Source organism: Magnolia sinica, chromosome 16 (genome assembly GCF_029962835.1).
Source record: "Magnolia sinica isolate HGM2019 chromosome 16, MsV1, whole genome shotgun sequence".
In the NCBI taxonomy this organism is placed as follows: Eukaryota; Viridiplantae; Streptophyta; class Magnoliopsida; order Magnoliales; family Magnoliaceae; genus Magnolia; species Magnolia sinica.
This window is the reverse complement of record NC_080588.1, coordinates 60,302,452-60,324,036: the sequence shown is the minus strand read 5'-3', so window position 1 is coordinate 60,324,036 and position 21,585 is coordinate 60,302,452. Positions and strand designations below refer to the sequence as shown.

General features: G+C 39.4%; 1 protein-coding gene across 1 annotated transcript; it reads right to left on the bottom strand.

Moving 5' to 3' along the window:
* Positions 1-5,328: 5,328 nt before the first annotated feature.
* On the bottom strand, positions 5,329-21,319 carry LOC131229007 (mitochondrial outer membrane protein porin 2-like). The gene is made up of 6 exons (XM_058224860.1): positions 21,159-21,319; positions 21,008-21,075; positions 10,154-10,264; positions 9,979-10,065; positions 9,652-9,860; positions 5,329-5,966 (listed from the first exon to the last, which is right to left on the bottom strand). The coding sequence occupies exons 1-6, from the start codon at positions 21,205-21,207 to the stop codon at positions 5,663-5,665; spliced, it is 828 nt and encodes a 275-aa protein (XP_058080843.1). The 5' UTR covers positions 21,208-21,319; the 3' UTR covers positions 5,329-5,662.
* Positions 21,320-21,585: the final 266 nt, after the last annotated feature.

Here is a 21,585-nt window from a genome sequence, read left to right as displayed (position 1 = left end):
CTACGTACTATCATCCCGACTTCACACTCCAACATGGTCATTCCATTCGCACCACATATTGCATTACATCCGTGGCATATAGAATTTTGGATTACCGTATTTCTGCATTTATATGGTCTAGATACGGCTGACGCTATTCGTGAACTCATCAGGAATTGTATATTGCATCGCATCTTCGACATCTGATATTTGGCTCTTTATGACTCCTCATTTACATAGATGTCCTATATTGCGTATTTTGATATTGATTGACTCATGGACTTGTCTGTATTTCCGCTTACTCTGTTATCATATGATTTATGATCTTGTCAGTATTTCTGCTTACTTGATAATTCATGATCTTGTCCATATATCTGTATTCCGATATTGTACGATTTATGGATTACCAGTATTTCTGGTACTGTATGATGATGGCATTGTATTGAATACTTAGCACTTCTCTTGTGCACACACTTACACCACCCTCTAAGCTTTCTACAAGCTTATGTACGATAGATGCGTGCAGGAGATGTTAGGTTGCAGCATTGTTGAGCTTGGAGCGTGCAGCGATCTTCTGGAGCTTGATTTTCGATTCATGTATTTTCCTTTTAGCATTGTACTCAAATGATTATATTAGTGGATATGTGTTGTTGATGTTGCCTTTGTGAATTGGGTGATCTTGTGATTATGCTTATTACGAGTTAAACATACACAAAAAAATCCTCTTTGTAGGATCCCAGGATCGGAATCTGGCTTATAGACGCTAGGAGCTGAGAATGAGGTACTACGGAGGTTGTTGGCACCGGATTCGGCGATCGGGATTCCTATGAATCCGATTTCCGGATTTGGGGCGTGACATATATTATAACCATTTGATTTCAAAACACCATCAAATTTTTCATGTAATTGTTTAGGAACCTGTTTTAGGCCATATAGTGATTTAATTAGTCTACATACTTTATTTCTTTACCTAAATCTTATAACCCTCACGTTGCTCTATATATATTTCTTCTTCTAAATCTCTATTTAGAAAAACTGTCTTAACGTCCATCTAGTGTACCACTAGTTTATATATGGAGGTTATCACTATTAAGACCCTAATAATTATAATTTTAATTACAGGGGAATAGGTAGCAAAATAATCTATTTCTTCTTTTTGTTTAAAGCTTTTTGCTACCAACCTAGCCTTAAACTTGTCAATAGTTTCATCTGGTTTTAGTTTCTTTCTAAACACTCATTTACAACCTATTGGTTTGTTTTCAGGTGGTAGGTCTACAAGTTCCCAAGTGTTATTAGATATAATAGATTCTAACTCATCATTTATTGCTTCATTCCAAAAGGTTGCATCTTGAGAGTTAATTGCTTCTGTATAGGTTGTAGAATCATCTTCTACTAAGAAGGGGAAAAACTATCTCCTAGGTTAGTTTCTCTTCTAACTCTAATACTTTTTCTTGGTTGTATCTCTTCTATTACTTTCTCATAAGCACTTTTACTTGTAAAGTCGATATTTGATTCTTTAACTTCCTCTATTCCTATAGATTTAGATTTCATAGGGAATATGTTATCAAAGAACTCTGCATCCCTGACTTCTATAATTGTATTAGGATCTAGAATATTATCTTTAGTATTTAAAACTGGAAACTTGTAAGCTGCACTGTTTTGTGCATACCCTATAAATACACAGTTAGTAATTTTAGAGCCTAAATTTCTTTTCTTAGTTTCAGGCAATCCTACTTTAGCAAGACACCCTCACACTTTAATATAATTATAATTAGGAACATGATTCTTCCAAAATTCGTAAGGGGTTTGTTCAAAAGATTTAGAAAGAATCTTATTTAGAATATAACAAGCAGATAGAATTGCTTCTCCCCACATATTTGAGGGTAAACCTGAACTGTTTAACATAGCATTCATCATCTCCTTTAGAGTTATATTCTTACATTCTGTTATTCTATTTTGTTCTGGTGTATAAGGAGTTGTAGTTTCGTGAACTATTATACTTTGTTCATATAATTCTCTAAATTGAAAAGATTCATACTCACCTCCTCTATCCGTTATAAGTCTTTTAATTTTTATATTTAACTGATTTTCAACTTCAATTTTATACTTAGAAAAAACATCTAAAGCTTCATCTTTGTTCTTTAACAGATATACTTTAGTGAACTTAAAGTAATAATCTACAAAAAATTATGTAATATATTTTTCCACATCTAGACATGTGATTTATAAAATCACCTAAGTCACTGTGTATCAACTCTAATAGAACAGAGGATCGTTCTATTCATTTAAAAGGTTTTCTAATGAATTTTGATTCTACACATATTTCACATTTATCGAATTCTTCATTAGATATATTAGGTAATAAACCTAACTTTTCATTTTCTTCAAAGATACTACATTCACATAACCTAGCCTACTATGCCATAAATAAAAGGGTTCAACGATATAAACAGAACTGGGTGTCTTCTTATTATTATCATTGGATACATTTACAATGAATAAACAATCACTACAGTATCTCTTACCAATAAAAGTTTCATTCTTAGTCATTACAAGTTTATCTGAATTAAATACTAACTTGACACCAACCTTATTGAGGAATGAACCAGAGACTAAGTTTCTTCTAATGTCAGGCACATGTAGAACATCATTCAATAGCAGAGTCTTCCTATAAGTAAGTTTCAGAAGTACTTTCCATTTCCCTACAACTGGAGATGTTCTAACATTACCCATGAATACCTACCTATTCATCGTCTCCTAATACTTGGTAGAAGGTAAACATTCTACGATCCTTGTACACGTACCTAGTTGCACCAGTGTCTAGTACCCACTCCAAGTTGTTTATAATGAAGACTTCTGACACCACAGCTACTACCATTTCAGACTCATTGCATGTTTCTCTAAGATTAGCCTACGGTTTATCTTTGTTTTTCTTAAGCTTGCAGGTTTTAATGTGATGCTCAGGCTTTCCACAGTTGTAGTAATTTCTTTTTTTCTTAAATTAATTATTTACATTTTTCTTTTTGAGCCTACATTCATTTGCATGATGTCCAGGTTTGCCACAGTTAAGACATTTGCCCTTTTTTTCTTATTATTATTTTTCCGACTTAATTCCACAAAATTCGCTTTTGAATCCATCTCATTTACATTTCCTTTTTGGTCCCTAATTCTATTGGTCTTCTCTATTCGTATATGTACGATGGCAGTTTTCAAAAAAATATCGTTCTTTTTATGTTTTATTTTATTCTTATATTCTTTCTACGAGGGCGGTAGCTTTTCTATCAGCGCTCCTGACAAAAACGCTTCATCCAATTTAATTCCTTCTGACGGCAATTCATGAACTAGATTTTGAAAATTATGAATCTGATTAGTGACAGGTTTATCGTCTGTCATTTCATAATGAAGGAAATTAGCGATTGCATGTTTATTAGCGCATGCATCTTGCAAAATATGCTTCTTTTCTAAAGCAGTCCATATGTCTTTAACAAACTCGTAAGAAGCATACACATTATATAGTTCGTTGGATAAAGAGTTTAGAATATAATTTTTATAATTATTTAATCCGCTACTTCGTTTTGATTTGTTGAATCTATATTAAATGATTCAGACAGAATGTATGAAACTTTAAGGGCAGTTAGTGCGAACATAAGTTTCTATTTACATCGTTTAAAGCATTGTCCAGTGAACGGTTCGATTTTGGCTAACTCGGCAGAAGTATTTACTATTATGGTAGTCAGTGTATTTAATTCAACAATTCGATTTCAAGATTGTTGGAATATTTTGTTGAATTAAATAAACTATTAAAAATTGAGAACCAAAAAGAAAAGGAAAATTAAAGATAGAAAACTTATATATTTGAGTTGAGGCATGACGTGAGTCACTCGGCTTGAAATCGAATTTGTTCCCCTTGGACAGCGTCCCAAGTGCAACAGGTTTACAGAGCAATCGACCTCCAGGATACAATGACTATGACCTAGTCCCAATGGTACACTCACCGTACGTAAACTCGAACCAGTTTAACCCAAAAGTGTTGAGTTGACTTAGCAATAAACTCAATAATCAGAAATTCGTAAACCAGAATACCAGAGAGAGTTTTATAAGAGATGAAATGATTTTCGTTTATTCAAATATGAATGAGAAATCTTTATATAGACTCCGAAGTGGTGCATAAGTACCATTTTGAAAGGATCAAGTCCGTTGGGTTTAAACCCAACAAGTACGACCAACTAAAAAGACAAATCTCTCTGGTTTAAAACGAAAAGGCGCAAATAAGAGTATACTCTCGCAAATAAAGTCCCGTGAGTACCCACACACACACCCACGTGAGTACACTCACACTCACACCCGCACCCAAGCCCAGCCCGTCGTGCACATGGACACGGACTCGGCTTGACACGAGCGTGCGTGTGGTGAATGGCATAGATTAGAGTTATTGGCATAGTGGCATAGCAGCCCCCCCAATATACAATAAGATTTTCTTTGAGAAATCCGATGTAGGACAAAACTCACAACTCAAAACATCAAAGAAAACAAAATATTTCAAATTTAAAATATAAATTTTGAAACAAAATACAACATTGTCGAGTACACCGTGGCCCACCTGAGCAAAACAACCAGATTTTTGGCTCAGATGATCTAAACAGAGCGGATGGATAGCCCACGTACATCAACTGAGTCGGTGAGCGAGTCCTTACAGGCATGTCGGCTCAGCGAACCACGATTCACCTGCTCTAAAAGTGGGCGGGAAACCCATTTTGAAGGTGCGCAGGGATTCCCACCCACTATCAAGGTGTGCATGCGCCGTGATGGAAAACAGGCCACACACCATAGTAATCCTTAACAGTCGATCAATGGAGTTTCACCCCAGAGTTGAATAAATAAACTTTTTCTTTTTTTTTTGGCGATCGCAGGCCACCACTGCATGTATGGTGAGGATGACCTGGGCCCCATGTCTGAGTATGATCTGATAGCAACGTCTGCTGTTACCAAATAGTAGACAACCGATCAAGCACTTCCACAGCAGAATGCTGTATAAGTGTCAACGGTTTGGATCACTTACACTGCCGATCCTACTTGTACAAACACGCTCAGCACTCAATGCAAGCATTATGCAACACACACAAATCCATATCAACTCAAAAGCATCCACATCAACTCAATTCAGAAAAAATGTTCAAAATCACAAAATATTGCCACCCTTCCATTTGAAGGAATCAAGCTCATTCGACCCAACAAAACTGCAAAAATGCCAGCCCCTATTAACGGTGAATATCATTTATGTTAAGGTGGGTTCGAACCGCTGATTGAGCCCATGGGACCACACAATCCCAACCATCAGATCAAAACATCTACCACCATTCCAAAAGCTTGTTTGAAGTCCTATCTAAACTGGTATTTTACAGAAACAAGAGGAAAATGCAATTTCTAAGACAAGCCAAATGATCAGGCTCTTCAAAGAAGAAAAACACTACAAACGTATATCCCTACCAAAATGACTCCAAGAAAAAGACCAACATACGGCCCGAAAAACCCAATCAATCATCCACAGTAATCCAAACCTTAGGAAAAGAATTGTCTGTGGAAATATTATTGCCTGTTTCCTTTCAAATGCCATTGATGAGGAAAAAAAGGAAAAAAAAATAATTTCTTTTTTCAAATTCTGATTCCATCCCAGGATAACCAATCAACCCTTGAGAGCGAGTGCCAGCCCGAACTTGGGGGTCTTGTCCAAGGATGTGGTGTCAAACTCGCTGGAGATAGTGAGGATTGACTTAGGCTTCAGCTCGTGCTGCAGGAGAGCCCCGACCTGGCCATGATTGTTGAGCCTCGTTTTCAGCACGGTCAGCTGATCAAAACTGTATGATGCTCCAACTGCAAATGTGTTCTCATTTGTCGAGAACCTTCGGGTGATCTCCACCACTCCAGCACTCCTCAGAGGGGCTACATGATGCACTAATGATGCTTTGAGCATGTCTCCCTTATCAGCACTAAAAAAGGAAGAAGATTATTAGACTTTTTCTTACCTTTTTTTTTTCAGAGCAAGATTCAGTATATCAATTTGAATTTGGGGCAAGCTCCAGTGGCACTGGTGCTACCATAACCTGACGTTGGTACCAACCAGTGTTAGGCACTGTGATGTGTTAATTGGAATCCAACCCTTCCAGCAGAGATATGTCACCTCAAAATACCCCCAGCACCCAAAAATCTGCCCAATTTAGAACTCTGGTGGGCCACAACACAGAGAATATGTTGAGAGGTAATGCCCACCATTTATTTGAACAAGGGGCATATCGTGTTGTGTATATAGAATCCAGTCCGTTCAGACCCATCATCCAGGCCAGGTGAAGGGTCAAGACAAAATCAAGCTGCTTTACCACTCAGGCGTGCCCCCATGAAATTCAAGAGTGAGTGTTCCCTCCCAGCCTGTTTCCTTTGCTCTGGTCCACCTCAGTTTTGAAACGGGCAGAGTATTGGGTCTTAGGGCCTTTTGAGGTGACACATCTGATGGATGGTTTGGATGGTGTGAATATATCACGTGAGCCCCACGTCTGACCTGTGCCACCTAAAGGTTAGGGCAGTACTGGCACCACAGGATGGTGTCAATATAGTATGCAAACCCCTCTGAACTTATCATATGATCATATGCATTAATCGCAACACATCCCAATGTGAAACAATACCTTTCAATAGTATCAACCTCAGTATGATATATAATTCCATTAAAATAGTATCAGGGGGAATGTACCGACAATACATTATAGCACTACTTATAGTAGTTTGTATTAGGAATATATGTTGACAATACTAATAGTAGTTTCCAACAGTGTTCAAAATATCGATAATATCAGCTGATATTATCAGTATCGCGGTCCAGCGACACGAAACCCCACATGAGTAACAATTTTTTTTTTACAAAATTCCCTGATATTGTGCAATATACCGTCAATATCGCAATTTATTGTCAACATCAGCAATATATCGCACGATATCATGCATTTTTGTGTTGGTCTTGTCGATATTTGTTGACGATATCGTGCAACAACTTTCTTCCCCCTCTAAAAAAAATCCGAAAAACCCAAAAAAAAAAAAAATTAAAAAAAAAAAAAATCCGCATTTCCTTTCGAATTTCTTCCTTCTAAGTCAGTCTTAAGTGAATTTTGGTCCATCCTGTGCAAGATTGTGCGAGGAAAATGAGAATTTGAAGTCGAAATCATCATCTTCTCCTATTTGGGGCCATTGCTCAATTGGTGAGATATTTTCTATTTTGATTTAAATCATGTAAAATGTGTGAAATGAAATGAAATCCTTGATTCTTCATGGTTTGTATGGAAAATCAAGAATTTCCAGCTTTGATTTGGAGATTTGGGCGTAGGTGGGCCAACTTGAGGTAAATTGGGAAAAAAATCAAAAACTTCCTAATTTCGCCCAAATTGGTTGCAATGTTACACTCCAAACATGAATCGAAGAATGTATGAGGCTTGATCTACTGATTTGTGATTTGTTTTTTTCAAATTTTGGGAAAAAAAATTTATTATTTATTATTTTTATTTTTTGAAATTTACCTTCAACCAGCTGTGAATTGAGACTAATTTCGAAGTATTTAAGAGTGTTTGATGAAATGATTATCAAAATTTGAGTGTAGGTGAGCCGATTTGGAAAATTAGGAAAAATTCAAAAAATTTCCAATTTCACCCAAATTGCTTGCAATGTGCACTCCAAACATGTATGATGGCTGATTTAGACATTCCTAACGGGTTTTTGTCAATTTTTGTTTTTTATTTCAAAAATAATAATAAATTATTTTAAAAAATTAAAATTTTATTTTTGATGTAATATCTTGCCTTTGTTAAAAGAATGATCTTTGACAGGTAAAATATGTCAGGAAGAAGAGGAGAGAGACAGCCTAATATAAGATGTAGATACTATATGCAATATATGTGGTTGTGTCATACAATGGAGGGATAACCCGCTTGAATGAGCATTTAGCGGGAGGGTATCGCAATGTTGTGGACTGCCCAAAGTGCCCACAGGATGTGTGAGCAAAGAAGAGGGCTATATTAAAAAATATATATATATGAAGATAAGAGATGAACAACATGCACGGGAAAGGGAGATTAGGGACGAGTTGGGGCAGCCCCCACATGTAGGTGACGAGGATTAGTAGATCTCGGTGACAATGATGATCCTAATTATAAATGCGCAATTCAAGAATACATATGAGACAAGTGGGATAGGGATCAGGAGAGGAGGTGGGACACATGGTAGGGAGACATTGTCTGACACCAAGACCGAGACAAACTAATGCTAGCGACGATGGTAATGATAGCGATGACGGTGAGGATGATAATAACTCTAGTGACAGTAGTAATGATCATGGCGACGGAGACGGTGGCAGCAAGAGGGAGTCTCAGAGGCCTTTTAGCCTATTCAATGGGGAGAGGGATTTTGATCATGATATTGACCATGGTTCTCATCTAGATGAACCACAACCCCGTCTTGTCATTAATAAGTATACACTCGTAAGAAGCTATTGGAGAAGAAGAAGACCGAGCAAGTAACAAAACTAGAGAAATGGTTATTGGCGATATCCATGAAGGATGCATATGATCGCGGGAGTATCAAAGGCTCTAAACAGGGATCACAGACGACGGAGGGGAGCTCGAGTTCCAAGCCACAACATGATTATGGATCATAGACATAGGAGAGTAGCTCGAGTTTTGTGTCATAGTATGGGTACAGATATGGAGATAGTGGATATGCAGGGAGCGACACTCCAGCAATTACAGCTCATCATTTTTCGACTACGGCCAGGACTTCATTCGTGCATACGGGCAGGAATATGGGCAGCAGTATGGATATTGAGAGCAATATGGATACCTAGGAGATCCATCTATGCCCATCTCAGATCCATATCAGCCATAGACTGAATATTACACGGTACCCACGGATGGGCGTATCGGTTCAATTCAGAGATGATGAGTATTAAATACCAACGTTATGTCAAGAAGCATCCTAACTAGTACCATTTTACTGTGACTTGGGCACAGTACTGTCGATTTATGGAGTAGCAGTATTATTCCCAACCCCGTCGAGATGGAGATGATGATTACGAGCCACCGTACAACTCTATGTGGGTCTAGCCACAGCCAGTTACATCATTTATATGTATATTTCTCAATTTTTACTTCTTCTTTTACTTTTGAATGAATTGGTTGTGTTTTCATATATGTCTTGATACATTTATAAATGTTATGCATTCAATTTGAATATTGTTGCATTAGTTCAATCAGGCAACACATAGCTTAGGACCCTATACAAAAGGAAAACCTATTATATGCACTTCTTTTTTGAGATGCTATGATTTAAAAGTGTGTATCAAGGTCTTTCTTAACAATCCCTGAAGTTTCATTGAAAAATTTAACCATTTTCCAAATGTTTCCCAAAAAGTGCAATAAATTACTTGATACAAACAATACATCCTGTGCAATAACCGATACATATTTGTATCCCAAGGGTGCGATACATATCGCGATACCAATATTTTGAACACTGGTTTCCAATGGGTATCCATATTACAGAAGTCTGTATTGTATCAGCACTTTCCTGTATTTTGAACATTGGTTTTGATTGTTGTGTTAGTATTTTGTTGTTAAGAGTAGAATGAGTACTTACAATATTATGGAAACGATGGAATCCGGCTTTGCCACACTGAGGCCTGCATTGTATTTGGTAAAATTACCAGAGGCGGTGTCGTACCCTGCCTCTGCGCCAATGGCAAAGGTGGGGGTGCCAATAGTCCCAGTGAGATCAATTATAGGGGACTGTTTCAGGGCCATAGCTGTAGTGAAGGTTGTGTGCTCATGGAAGTACTGCACTTCCAACTAGGGACGGGAAGAAAAACAAAATTAGAACATAAATGTCATGATCAACATCCTGATGAAGACTTGCCATCTGGCTTTAATTTAAAAAAAGAAAAAAAGAAAAAAAAAAAACCCGTACCTTGCTGGAGCTGTAATCAGGCAGTGTAAAGGAAGCAATGGTCTTTGTAGAAGGTGCAATTTCTGAGATGGTGATTGTAGTAAAAATCTGCTTGGAGTGGAAAAAGGGAAGGTACTTAGGAATGTGAAAAAATTGCAGTTCAGGAGAAGAAATGCAGTAGCACACACTGACGCACGTTCGATTCCGTGTCGACTTTGACATCGAAGATGGTGTTCTTGTATTTGTATTGTGCAGCAATGTCACCACTGGATAATCCCCCCTTCTTCACTGCAGTTGAAGTAAGGCCCTGAAAACAAAAGCAGTGATCATTTGGTGGTAGTTGTTTGTAGTGAGCATGTGAAGCACAATGCAAAGAGAAATCAGAAGGAATAACAATCACAATCCAGAATTGGAAAGTCCAAATAGTCTTATTGGATGACATGATTTTTTTTACACACGCCATAGTGGGATTTCACAACTATGGGTACCCGATTATATGACATGCTATGCTGAGAGAGAGACATGCTATGCTAAGAGCATCTCTCTCTCTCTCTCTCTCTCTCTCTCTCTCTCTCTCACACACACACACACACAGAGCATAAATGCATGCACATGTGCACAGACACCTACACAAGTGCGCACACACACACGTGCACACAAATGCCCACATGCACAGATGCCCAGACATGTGTGCTTGTGCACTCGCGCGCGCGCGCTCCTCTTCTTACTGCCATATTTATGTTAATGCACTTTCCAATCATATGTAAACCAGGAATTTCAGGTCCTCTATGGGAAAGACATCATTGCACGCACACATGTGCACAGACACCTGCACATGCACGCACATGTGCATACAAATGCCCACCCATGTGTGCACACAAATGCCCTCATGCACAAATGCCCACCCACGTGTGATTGTGCACTTGCGTGCGCACACACACTCTTCTTTCTTACCAATGCATTTATGTTAATGCACTTTCCGATCATAGGTAAACTAGGAATTTCAGGTTCTCTATAGAAAAGGCAGATCATAGATATTTGTAATCAATCATATATCATTTTGGGGAGGAGCAATAGTATTTCATTGCTACAAATATGGATTATTGAAAAGAACGAGACATGTTATTTGGATATTTCCCTTCAACTAACACCGAAGTCTTGTATTCTTTATTTGATATGAATAGTTGAAGTCGATTCTCCACAGAGAAGATGGATTATGGGAGTGCGTGACTTGAACTATTGATTGGGCCATTCGGATGTATTTGCTGCATTGGAATTCACAACCAATTGTCTCTGTTCCAACCACCCTGTAAAACCCTCTATGGAGGATAGGCTGGTTCACTTGAGGAGAATCTTTTCTATGATCAGACCCGAATTATGTTGTGCATGAACAGACTCCATAAAATCCAGTAGAATAAGTAATGTGCTACGATCCAGATTATATTCTATCTATTCCAGTTATAATATGAAATACATTAATTTCCTCTGCATCGATCCTGATCTATAACACTATATGGAGTGAAACAACATGCCCATACACATGCACACACCCACACAGTGGACATGCACACGTGCATGCATAAGAGTTCGAGGTAAAGAAACCTCAAATAATTCGTTGGCGTGAGTTGAGAAAAGCAATCTACATGTTCAGTGGTAGTTTGAAACCCAGACTCCAAATCATGCACTGAATTTGATTTATCTAAAGGGTAACAGTTTAACAGAAACTTTAATGGGAAAAGGAAAGGAAAACACCAAAATGAGGACACCGAGGAGCCAATTGTGAGTTGACCCTCTCATCACTCCCACTGTGGCAAGAGAAACAGCTCCCTCGTTAGATGGAATTATGCGAGTCACCTTCGATGAATAAATTCCCTTAAAAAGAGGTTTCACCAATATGTAATCTTTCTCTTATGCCAACAATCTCCAACTAGTACCCTACCTCACCACATGGGTTTGCAGTAAGCCATTGAGATATTGCCTTTGTTGTTTCTTAAAACAATGGACCAGGGTTCCCAAGATAGAGACTGTCAAAATCATGCACTAAATTTTTGGCAAGGCATCATTCAAGTAAACCTCCTAAACAACTAGTTTATGTTTCCGTTGCAATTGAAAATGAGATATCTCTCTGTGTTACCAAATTTGGAGTCCTGCCTGTTTAGTCCGTCTTCCAGTTTTCCTGCACAACAAATCAATCAGAGACCTGATGACCTTCTGTTTACAATCTAATGCATTGGACTTTTTGGTGGGGTTTAAAAGCCTTTGGTTTGTTTTTTGGTAGCTCAATCTAGGGGCGGCAATGGGCCAAGTGGTCCATCCCTATAGGGTCAGAGCATCGGGCCGTAAACTTGGCCAAAGGACCAGGCCCAGTACTAGGGCCAGGCTGAAGGACCAGGCTAGGGCCAGGCCCTAAACTTGGCCCTATTATTATTATCATAACTAATTATAGGTTATAACTACATGTTCTTAATTACATCCCAGCACTGAAATGCAGTTAACTCTCTTAATTAGCCACGTGGGAGACGGGTAAGAATACCATGTGGCCAATGTCTGGATTTTTCAAAAATCAAAAAATAAAGTTATTTGATACTCTTGCTGGGTATGACGCTTGACATGCAGGCACTTAGAAATAGTACACATGGAAAATATTAACTCGAATTGAACTGACTAAATTGTGGAACCCACTGTCACTGAGTTACTGTTTAAAAATCATATTGGTTGAACAATCTTAACCTCTTATTCATGGACACTTATTTTTTGAAATAAAACCATTGGATATTTTTCATTTTTAACCATCCAACAAATGTCCACCAATCTAATAATAAGATAACCAAATAAGCGTAATTTTTTGTCATGATACATCAAAACTAGTACCCAAATTTTGGAAGGTTTAGTTTGAATTACTTGCATGCATCTTCTTAGTAATTTCTAACTCCCTGCATGTCATCCATCACGCTCTGCCAGTGTGTCAAATTATTTCTCATCCAATACAGTCTAAATTTCGACAATGTGGTGTCCTCTACCATCCACATGCCTACATGAATTCCAATATGGAACATGTGTGACAGATCTGAGCCTTCCATCATGCTTGTAATAATTAGTTTCTCTTTTGCCTAAAAAATCAGGCCATTTCACTTCCCAGGTGGGCCATAGTTGAAACAACGTTTTCTAGCCATCCAATTTGTTTTGTGTTGCCGACTATTTGATCTGTGAAATGACCTGATTTTCATAACAGATGATACTAACAGTGTAGCCTAATTGATGGAAAGCTCGGATTTTGCACGCATTCCATATTGGCACATGTGCCCACATGAGATGGGCATGGGTAACACCAAGGAGGTGGCAAGGACTCCGCAACAGTACAATTATTCAAAGGGGAGCCTCATTTTAGTTTTGCACCCTTTAAAAATGTTGGTGACTCATCCTCCTCAGCACTAATTTACAGCTATCCAGCCATCCACTGTAGGTCCCATTGTGGATGGAGCATAGATCTAAAATCATTATCACACTGATGAAGCAATATTAACCATCAAGTTAATGACTATCTAATGGAAGTTAAAAGTAGAAGAGTGAGTGAAATTGATTTTACTGGGCTGGCCCTGTATGCCTAGGGCTGTGGCTGGAGCCAGGGCCAAGGCTAAAGGGACTAAGGCAGGGCTAGGGCCAACCTCGTCCTGGCCCATTGCCACCCGTAGCTCGACAAGTGAACTTGTGACCATGGTTGTACCAAGCTACCAAGGTATGCAAAAAGGGTTATTGTAATGGTAATGGTAGTCACCATTACATGTTACGGGGTCGTAACAGCCATTACAGAAAAAAATAAATAATAATAATAACAACTTTTAACAGGCCTGTAACAATCTGTCACAGGGCCCAATACAGGTTTACACACACAGTAACAACTGTTACAGCCCGTATCGTAACGGTAACGGTGGTGGCCGTTACAGCTGCCGTTACTGTTACAGAATACTTTGCAAGCCACTCTGTCCCAAAATGAGTCCTATGAAGATGGAAAGGTTTCAAAGGCCTCAGTCATGGATCAATCCCTGAGGGAGCCATCAAACCATTTTTAATGTCACTGCTTAAATGTCCCCATGCCTTTCCTTGCTTAACATGACTTACAGGATCAGTTTGAGTGCATTGAGTGTATGTTGAAAAATCAAGTTGAGGGGAATTGTTAAGCACAGGTGTTGTACAGTGCACTCACATATTAGCTAGAGTTTATCAAGCATATGGGTACAATATGCAAATAAACACATGCAAACAATCACATACACACATATGCATGTTACCATGCAGCACATTCCGTGGTACACAGGTCATGGACGCATAATACAAGAGTAGGCGACTTTATCTCCTTGTGAACTTCAGACTTCAAGAACACTGCCATGACTGCATTGAGTGTTTCTTCTGATTGGTAGAGTACGCTGATATTGGTCATTTGGCCATTTAAGTAACATATAAAGAGCCCCTGGGAGTTTGTTAAGGTTACTTAATACCTGTTCAAAATAATTCATTATGGGATAACAAAAAGAGCATTGCTAAGCCCACACACATGTATGAGACAAGCTCACGTACATGCTCACCACATGTGCTAGCATGGCAGATAGCTATCTGATCTGATTCACAAAATGGAAATACCGCACTCCGATGTTTTCCTTGCCCAAGAATCAGTTTGGTCCACCAATCAGATGGGGCACAGTTCATGAAATAAATGTATTGCTGAGAAAATTTTGGCTGAAGTTTTCAGCCATCCAACTGTTTCGAACATGGTGGCCACCTGATGACTGGACCAGCCTGATTTTTTGGCAAGAACATCTAAATGGTCAGAGCGCCAACCCCAGTTAGTTGGGACAAGGCTTAGATGATGATGATCTATATGGTCAGACCCACCCAATGGATGTCTTCGATATTGCATCCCACTGCCAAGTTGGCACATGTGTTAATGTGTGTAGATGGTAGGCTGCCTTGTACACCCATTTGGACTTAGCCAACCCACCAACAAAAATGTAGCCTCTAAAGAAGGAAATTTTATAATTTTGCACGCAATAAGACTAGTAGGTTCTTTATTCTTGACACATGTTTAGAATATTTGGGACAAAAAATACTCTGAAGAAATAGTATTGTAAGTGGTAACAGCTATTTCAAAGTAACATAACAGAAAATTGGAGAACTGTATCATGATTTGAGAATTGAAAAGATAAATAATAAGCTAGCAAACAAAGCATATAAACTTCACATGTAATGAAATGAATGCTGATCAAGGTAGTCTTGTAGATTCTCTGATATGGCGCTGTCCCCATAGGAGATTTCTTGAGAATGGAACAGACAAGGACCATATGCTATTTCAGAAGTATGCAAAAATCTGTGCTTGAAGATGGTTGGGGAAATTGTTTTGGTGTTTAGTTCCAGTTGCATAAATGAGAGTAAAGTGTAGCAGTGGAACACAAAGAAAGGGTTTAGAGTCGTAAACAAAGATGCATGGGAGAAAATGGATTGTATAACATAACACTAAAATGTTTGCAACTTGTTCTCTAGATATTCCATTGAATTCTGCTAAGTCCACACGCAAATACAGCCCTGCCTATCACAAAAGTACACGTTAATGTGGCACACACGTGCATATCCAAGCAATCGTTTAGTCGGGCCACTCTAAGTAGATTACGTAGCCTGAAATCTAGCAGGTCTACTTATCAGGAGGGCCTCAGTGTAAAACCATGAAATGGCTAGGAAAAACAATATTTTATCTGTCCATTAGTTTCTAGCAAAATATAACATTCCATGTTAGGATCTATGGAGCCTGATCATCAGAGATGTACTGTTCATCCAGCCAGCATTGTTACGGGTCAAGATCCGCACTGAGCTCGCTCAGGGTCACAGGGGAGCAACGCTCCCTTGCTTGGGGGTCTGAGGGCTTCGTACTTGGTCCGAAGGGCAATTTCATAGTTTCACATGAGTTTTGTGTAAACCCGAGTTCATTTTGGGGTAATAAATATACATTTTGTCGTGAGAAAGAGAGAGATATTATTGTATAGAGAGCTGCTTCTTCATTTTTGCCCTCAAGCATAGTGGATCGGTGTGAATCTGCGGACATACCAAAAGGGAACCATATAAATCTTGGTGCTGTGGTTTGCATCTTTTACTATCTGTTTTTTTTTTCCCTTCTTTTTTCTTTCTTTTGATTGATATTGTTGAGTGTGTGGTCAAGAAGTAATTCTTTCTCCCAACATTCCACATGCTAGTGTCTCTATATATGATTATATTCAATGCAATCCTTCACGTTGACCCCTTTTATGGATGTAAATGGGGAAGAGTCGTGGAAACAAAAAGGCAAGTGTTGCCTCACCAATCCACAGATCTTCCTAAATCCACTCCTCAACCCGACTCATAAAACAATCTCACTCCTCTAAACGCTACCCACCTTGTTGAACAACCAATAGCTAGGAAAAACATATTTTATCCATCCATTAGATTCCTACCAAAAATTCCCTCACAATAGTGCCTCTATATATGATTATATTCAATGCAACCCTTCACCTTGACTCCTTCGTGGATGTAAATGGAGTAGAGACATGGAAACAAAGAGGCAACAGTTGCCTTGCCAATTCAAGATCTTCCCAAATCCACAATTTATCATCCAACCCAACCTAGAAAAGGATCTAGGCCCTCAAAAGGCTACCCACCTTGCTTAAGATATCCCTCGCCGTCATTTCAATATTTTGTCCTAACTTTTTTTTTTTGAGAGAGATTATATTTTGTCCTAACTCACTAATAACTTTCCAAACATCCAAACCTTCCCCTCTGAAAACCAACCCATCTACAAAATGCCTTATTTTCCTTCAATAATCTCCCTCCATAGCATGTTTGGCTGCTCTTTAAACCATTACCACCACCATTTACCAAAGAAAACCTAATTCCTATCAACATTCTAGAACCTCCAAGGCTCCCATTCTTCTTGGAATTTGGAATATCCTCTCTGTAAATTATCAAAAGTCCTCTAATAAGTAGCTACAATCATCCGACCGCTGTTATTTTTTGGGAACCACATATATATAGTAGGACCCGACGAACGAGAAGTCTAGATCTTGTATATGTTTGCCAATTTAAACACTCAAATAGTTTTTTTTTTTTTCCTTCTTATCTTCTAAGAGGTATGGCTTACAAATAGGTGGTCATCTCAATTTTATAATCCACAAAAAAGAAACTAATTTGAGTTCCCTAACAATTGTCCTATCGAAAATCATCTCCCCATATCAAAGTGCCTTTGTTTTTGGACAGTAGATTTTGGACAATGTTCTTATAGCCCACGAATGTCTTCATTCTTGTTCCTGAGCTGGCTTCCCTGGCATTATGTGTAAATTGAACCTTGAAAAGGCGTATGATCATGTTGACCAATCCTTTTTGGACCACATGCTTGGTCGGTTGGATTTTGGGATCAAGTGGAGAGCTTGGATCAGATCTTCTGTTTCTTCACCTAAATTTTCAGTGCTTATTAACGGATCCCCCTTTGGGTTTTTTAGAGCTTCTCAGGGATTGGGGCAAGGAGACCCACTATCTCCCCTTCTCTTTATTATTGTGTCGGAGGCCTTCAGCCGTATGCTATCTAGGGGGCAAGAGGTGGGCCTTTTCCAAGGATTTAAAGTTGAAAACTTCTCTTGTATTTCCCATTTGCAAGTTATAGATGATATCTTGATCTTCTACGAAGCTAAAGACTACATGATACCGTTTCTCCGTATGGTAGTTTGTTGGTTTCAAGTTGTTTCTGGCCTGAAGGTAAACGTATCGAAAAGTCATTTTTTTGGCATCAACCTATCATCTCTCGATACTGCCGCCTTGGCAAATTCCTTGGGGTGCAAAGTGGTATGTTTGCCTACTTTGTATCTTGGCCTTCCATTATGCATGGGTAAACCTCCTCCTTTTATTTGGGGACTATTTGGTTTGGTGTAAATTCATGTGAAGCATGGTAAAAGCATTTTTTTATGACGACAAGTATCCCCGCCCCTTCAAGGCAAGACTATTCCCTGCGAATGCACGCAATTACCCGCCAATCACGTGCATCAACTAATCCATGGGGAGAGGAATCAAACTTGTGTTTGCAAGAAGCAAACCCACGACTGAAGTCATTCACCCAAACCCGTGACATGTATAGTAAAAGAGTAATAATGAGCATTGGCAACTGTTTGAAATGTTCAATGAATTTCATCTCAAATTTCGAGAAAAATGCAACTTCGTAAAAGCGAAAACTCTATGGCCCCCACCATGATGTATGTGTTGTATCTACACCGTTCATTCATTTTCTCATATCATTTTAGGAAATGAGCCCAAAAATGAGGCAGATCCAAAGCTAAAGCCGACCACACCATAGAAAACAGTGGGTTCAACGGTGGCATCATTATTCCCATTGCTTCCTTTGGTGTGGTCTACTTGAGCTTTGGATTTGCCCCATTTTTGGGATCATGCCCAAAAATAATCTGGCAAAACGAATGGACGGCGTGGATAAAGCACATACATAATGGCGGGGCTCATAGAGTTTTCCCACAGGCATGGTAACGACAACACGCAAATCGAGTGACTGTTTGTTTAAACTGCCGTACTTGTCAAATCTTGTTAGATTAAATAAGTAAATAATCATTACTTATTTAACTTGACTTACCAGCAATTACATGGAACCAAACAGGACCTTGGGATAAAATCCTTGAGCGTATGAAGATTAAATAGTCCCCTTGGAAATGCAAACTTGTATCCTTTGGGGTTAGAATCAACCTAATCAAAGATTGCCTCTTGAGTCTGCCCCAATATTATCTATCCCTATTTCGTTGTCTGAAGTTGGCCTTAGACCGTATCGATCGGATGCGCATGGCAAGGGGGTTCTTCCAAAAAAATCCCCTTGTTGAACTGGAAGGAAGTTTGCTCCCCATATAATGAGGCGGGGCAAGTATCAGATGACTGGACCTGTTTAATGAAGAGTTGCTAGGGAAGTGGATTTGGAGGTTTGGTGTGGAATCTTCTAGTCTTTGGAGATCTATTCTAGTGGAGAAGTATGGTATCTCGCCTTCTGGTGGGTGGGTGAAGTCCTCTTCCCTATATCATGCCTCCTTTCTGTGGAAGGGGATTGCCAAGTTAGGCCCGAAAGTCTTCCCTCTTCTCAGATTTAATTTTGGCAATGGTACGAGAAATAGATTATAGGAAGATCCCTGGAGTGGCTCTCCCCCCCTCAATGTATCATTCCCAAACCTAGCCTCCCTTTGTACTAATCGGGATATTTTCGTCGCTGATTGCTTTTTAGGGTGGGGGAGGAGGGAGTGTGGACCCCACCTCTCAGAAGAAACCTCTAAGACGATGAGATTCACGAGCTTACTTCCCTCCTCTCTTCCTTGCAGAGCCTTTTCCCCTCCAATTCGGTGGAATATTCCCTTTGATGGAGTTTGTCGAGATTCAGTAGCTTTTCGGTGCAGTCCTTGTACATCTACCTTGCTTCTGCTGCCAACTCAGGTGATGCTCATCATACAGGTGCGGTGTGGTCCTATGGCGCTCCCCCCAAAGTGGCAGCTTTTGCGTGGCTGGCAGCTGGTTGGAAGGAAGCGTATTCTTATAGTCAATAATCTTAAGAAACAGGGCATGACTCTCCCTAATGTGTGTCTCCTTTGCCTTAAGGATGAGGAAACAGCCAATCACTTGCTCCTTCATTGCTCGGTAGCAGGGGAAATATGGTCCCGTACCTTGCAGTTGGCCGTGGTGGTTTGGGTGATGCTGGCTGATATTGAGGGCCTTTTCCCTTCTTGGCATACGGAAGACGGTGGCTCTTTGGGTAGGAGGAAATGGTGTATCCTCCTCCTAGCTGTTCTTCAGGATATTTGGCAGGAGAGAAACAATCGTTGTTTCTGCAACTTCTCTGTTTCTCCTGCTGGGGTTTGGAATAGGGTGTTAGGTTTATTCAGGGACTGGGCTCCATAGTGTTCCTGGGCTCTTCCAGTCGGGGGTCTGGGCTGTTTGTTTTCAAGGGTTGGGTCTCAGTGGGATCTGGGGTTCTGCCAGTCATGGGACTGGCTTGTTGTATTTTTTCCTTGTTTTTCTTCCTTTTCTCCTTGTTTTGTTTGTGTGATTTTCTTTAATAAATTTCTTCATCTTTCAAAAAAAAAAAAAAAGGTACATTATAACATTTCACCAACCAAATCAGTGCTAACTATATTGCCAAATGCCGTTTGCAATAATTCATTTATCCTAAACAATAATAATTGAGATGAGATCCAATCCACCTGCCTCCAAACATGGCATAATGCATACGGGCTATGATGATCCAAACTGTTCGTTCATCATAAGGCTCCATCAGTGGACCATAAATCAAAACTATCAGTGGTTGGGAATTTCTAACCATAAAAAGACATTCCCACAGAAATCACTAACCAGGTGCTTCTGATTTCCATTCACAACTTTTCAAATGGTTAGGACTCATACCATTGCAATTTTTGTTTGATAACCAATTCATGGTTGTCCCTGATAGATGAACAGTTAGGATTGCCGTACAAATGTGCCATAAATACGGCACAGAAAGTTGGATTTCACCCTCCCACGGGAACTCGATATCTGCCCATGGGCCATCAACCAAAAATGCATAAATCAGACAATTGTAGCCACATGAGAAAATCAGAAGCACCCCGTCGGTGATAGATGCACGTCTCTTTCCTATTTTTCATGGTTGAAATCATTCAATCGTTATGATTTATAGCCAATGGTCCACTTACGGAGACTTAAAATGGAGGAACGGTTCAGATCATCACACAAATATGCCACGTATACAGAATAGGAAGTCCTTGTCCATCCACCCAGGTGAACAGATCTCCCCCCGTAGCAACAATTAAAGAAATTAACAAATTTCACACCGTAAAATCTATTCAATATCGTAAAACCTCATGCAAAAACATCATTAAAAATCTGCAAATTTTGCAAAAATAAAAAAGAAAAGAATAGTTCTGTGAATCAATTGCTGATCCTATAGAAGAGAAATCATGAAGGTAAGGAATCAAGATCTGGAGAGAAATAGGGTTGTTCTTACAACTCCGACGCCACTGTAGGTCGAGACGGTGAATTTCTGGTCGGAGCTGTAGTCCTTTGTCAGAAGATCTGAAAATTCATGAAAACGGATTTGAGAAGGAAAAAATGCAAAGAAGATAGAAATTTCAACAGAGAGGGAGAGACGGAAAGACCTTTGGCTTTCTTGCCGATTTCAGAGAAGAGTCCTGGGCCCTTGCTCATGGTTGCAGGTAGAGAGAGAGAGAGAGAGAGAGATGGTGGATTTTGAAAAACCAAGAAAGAGGGATGGGAGTTAATGGGAGAGAGGGATAGGAATTGTTTGGGGGAGGAGTTATACAATACTCGGGCCTAGAGTGTTTACATAATGCTCGGGTTTCGGACAAGATGGTGGGCAGTTTAGTGATCCAAGACGTTGGTATGATGGGACTTACCATGGATGGCCCATCCATAAAAATTTCCACCAGATTGGAATATCATATCTATAAAATGTGTGGCCTTTTCTTTGTTGATTGGGAACCGTTGCTGCATTTTCTTTCTTTAAGGTTCCATTATTGGCCACCGTTCGAATGGTTACGATTTCTGCCACAGCGAGATTTTTGG

Excerpts from the sequence above, each read along its gene's own strand:
- LOC131229007 (XM_058224860.1), bottom strand. The coding sequence starts at position 21,207 with ATGAGCAAGGGCCCAGGACTCTTCTCTGAAATCGGCAAGAAAGCCAAA. Across the intron at positions 10,265-21,007 it reads CCTACAGTGGCGTCGGAGTT|GGCCTTACTTCAACTGCAGT; the intron begins GTAAGAACAACC and ends TTTTGTTTTCAG. Across the intron at positions 5,967-9,651 it reads TCCATCGTTTCCATAATATT|TGCTGATAAGGGAGACATGC; the intron begins GTAAGTACTCAT and ends TTCCTTTTTTAG.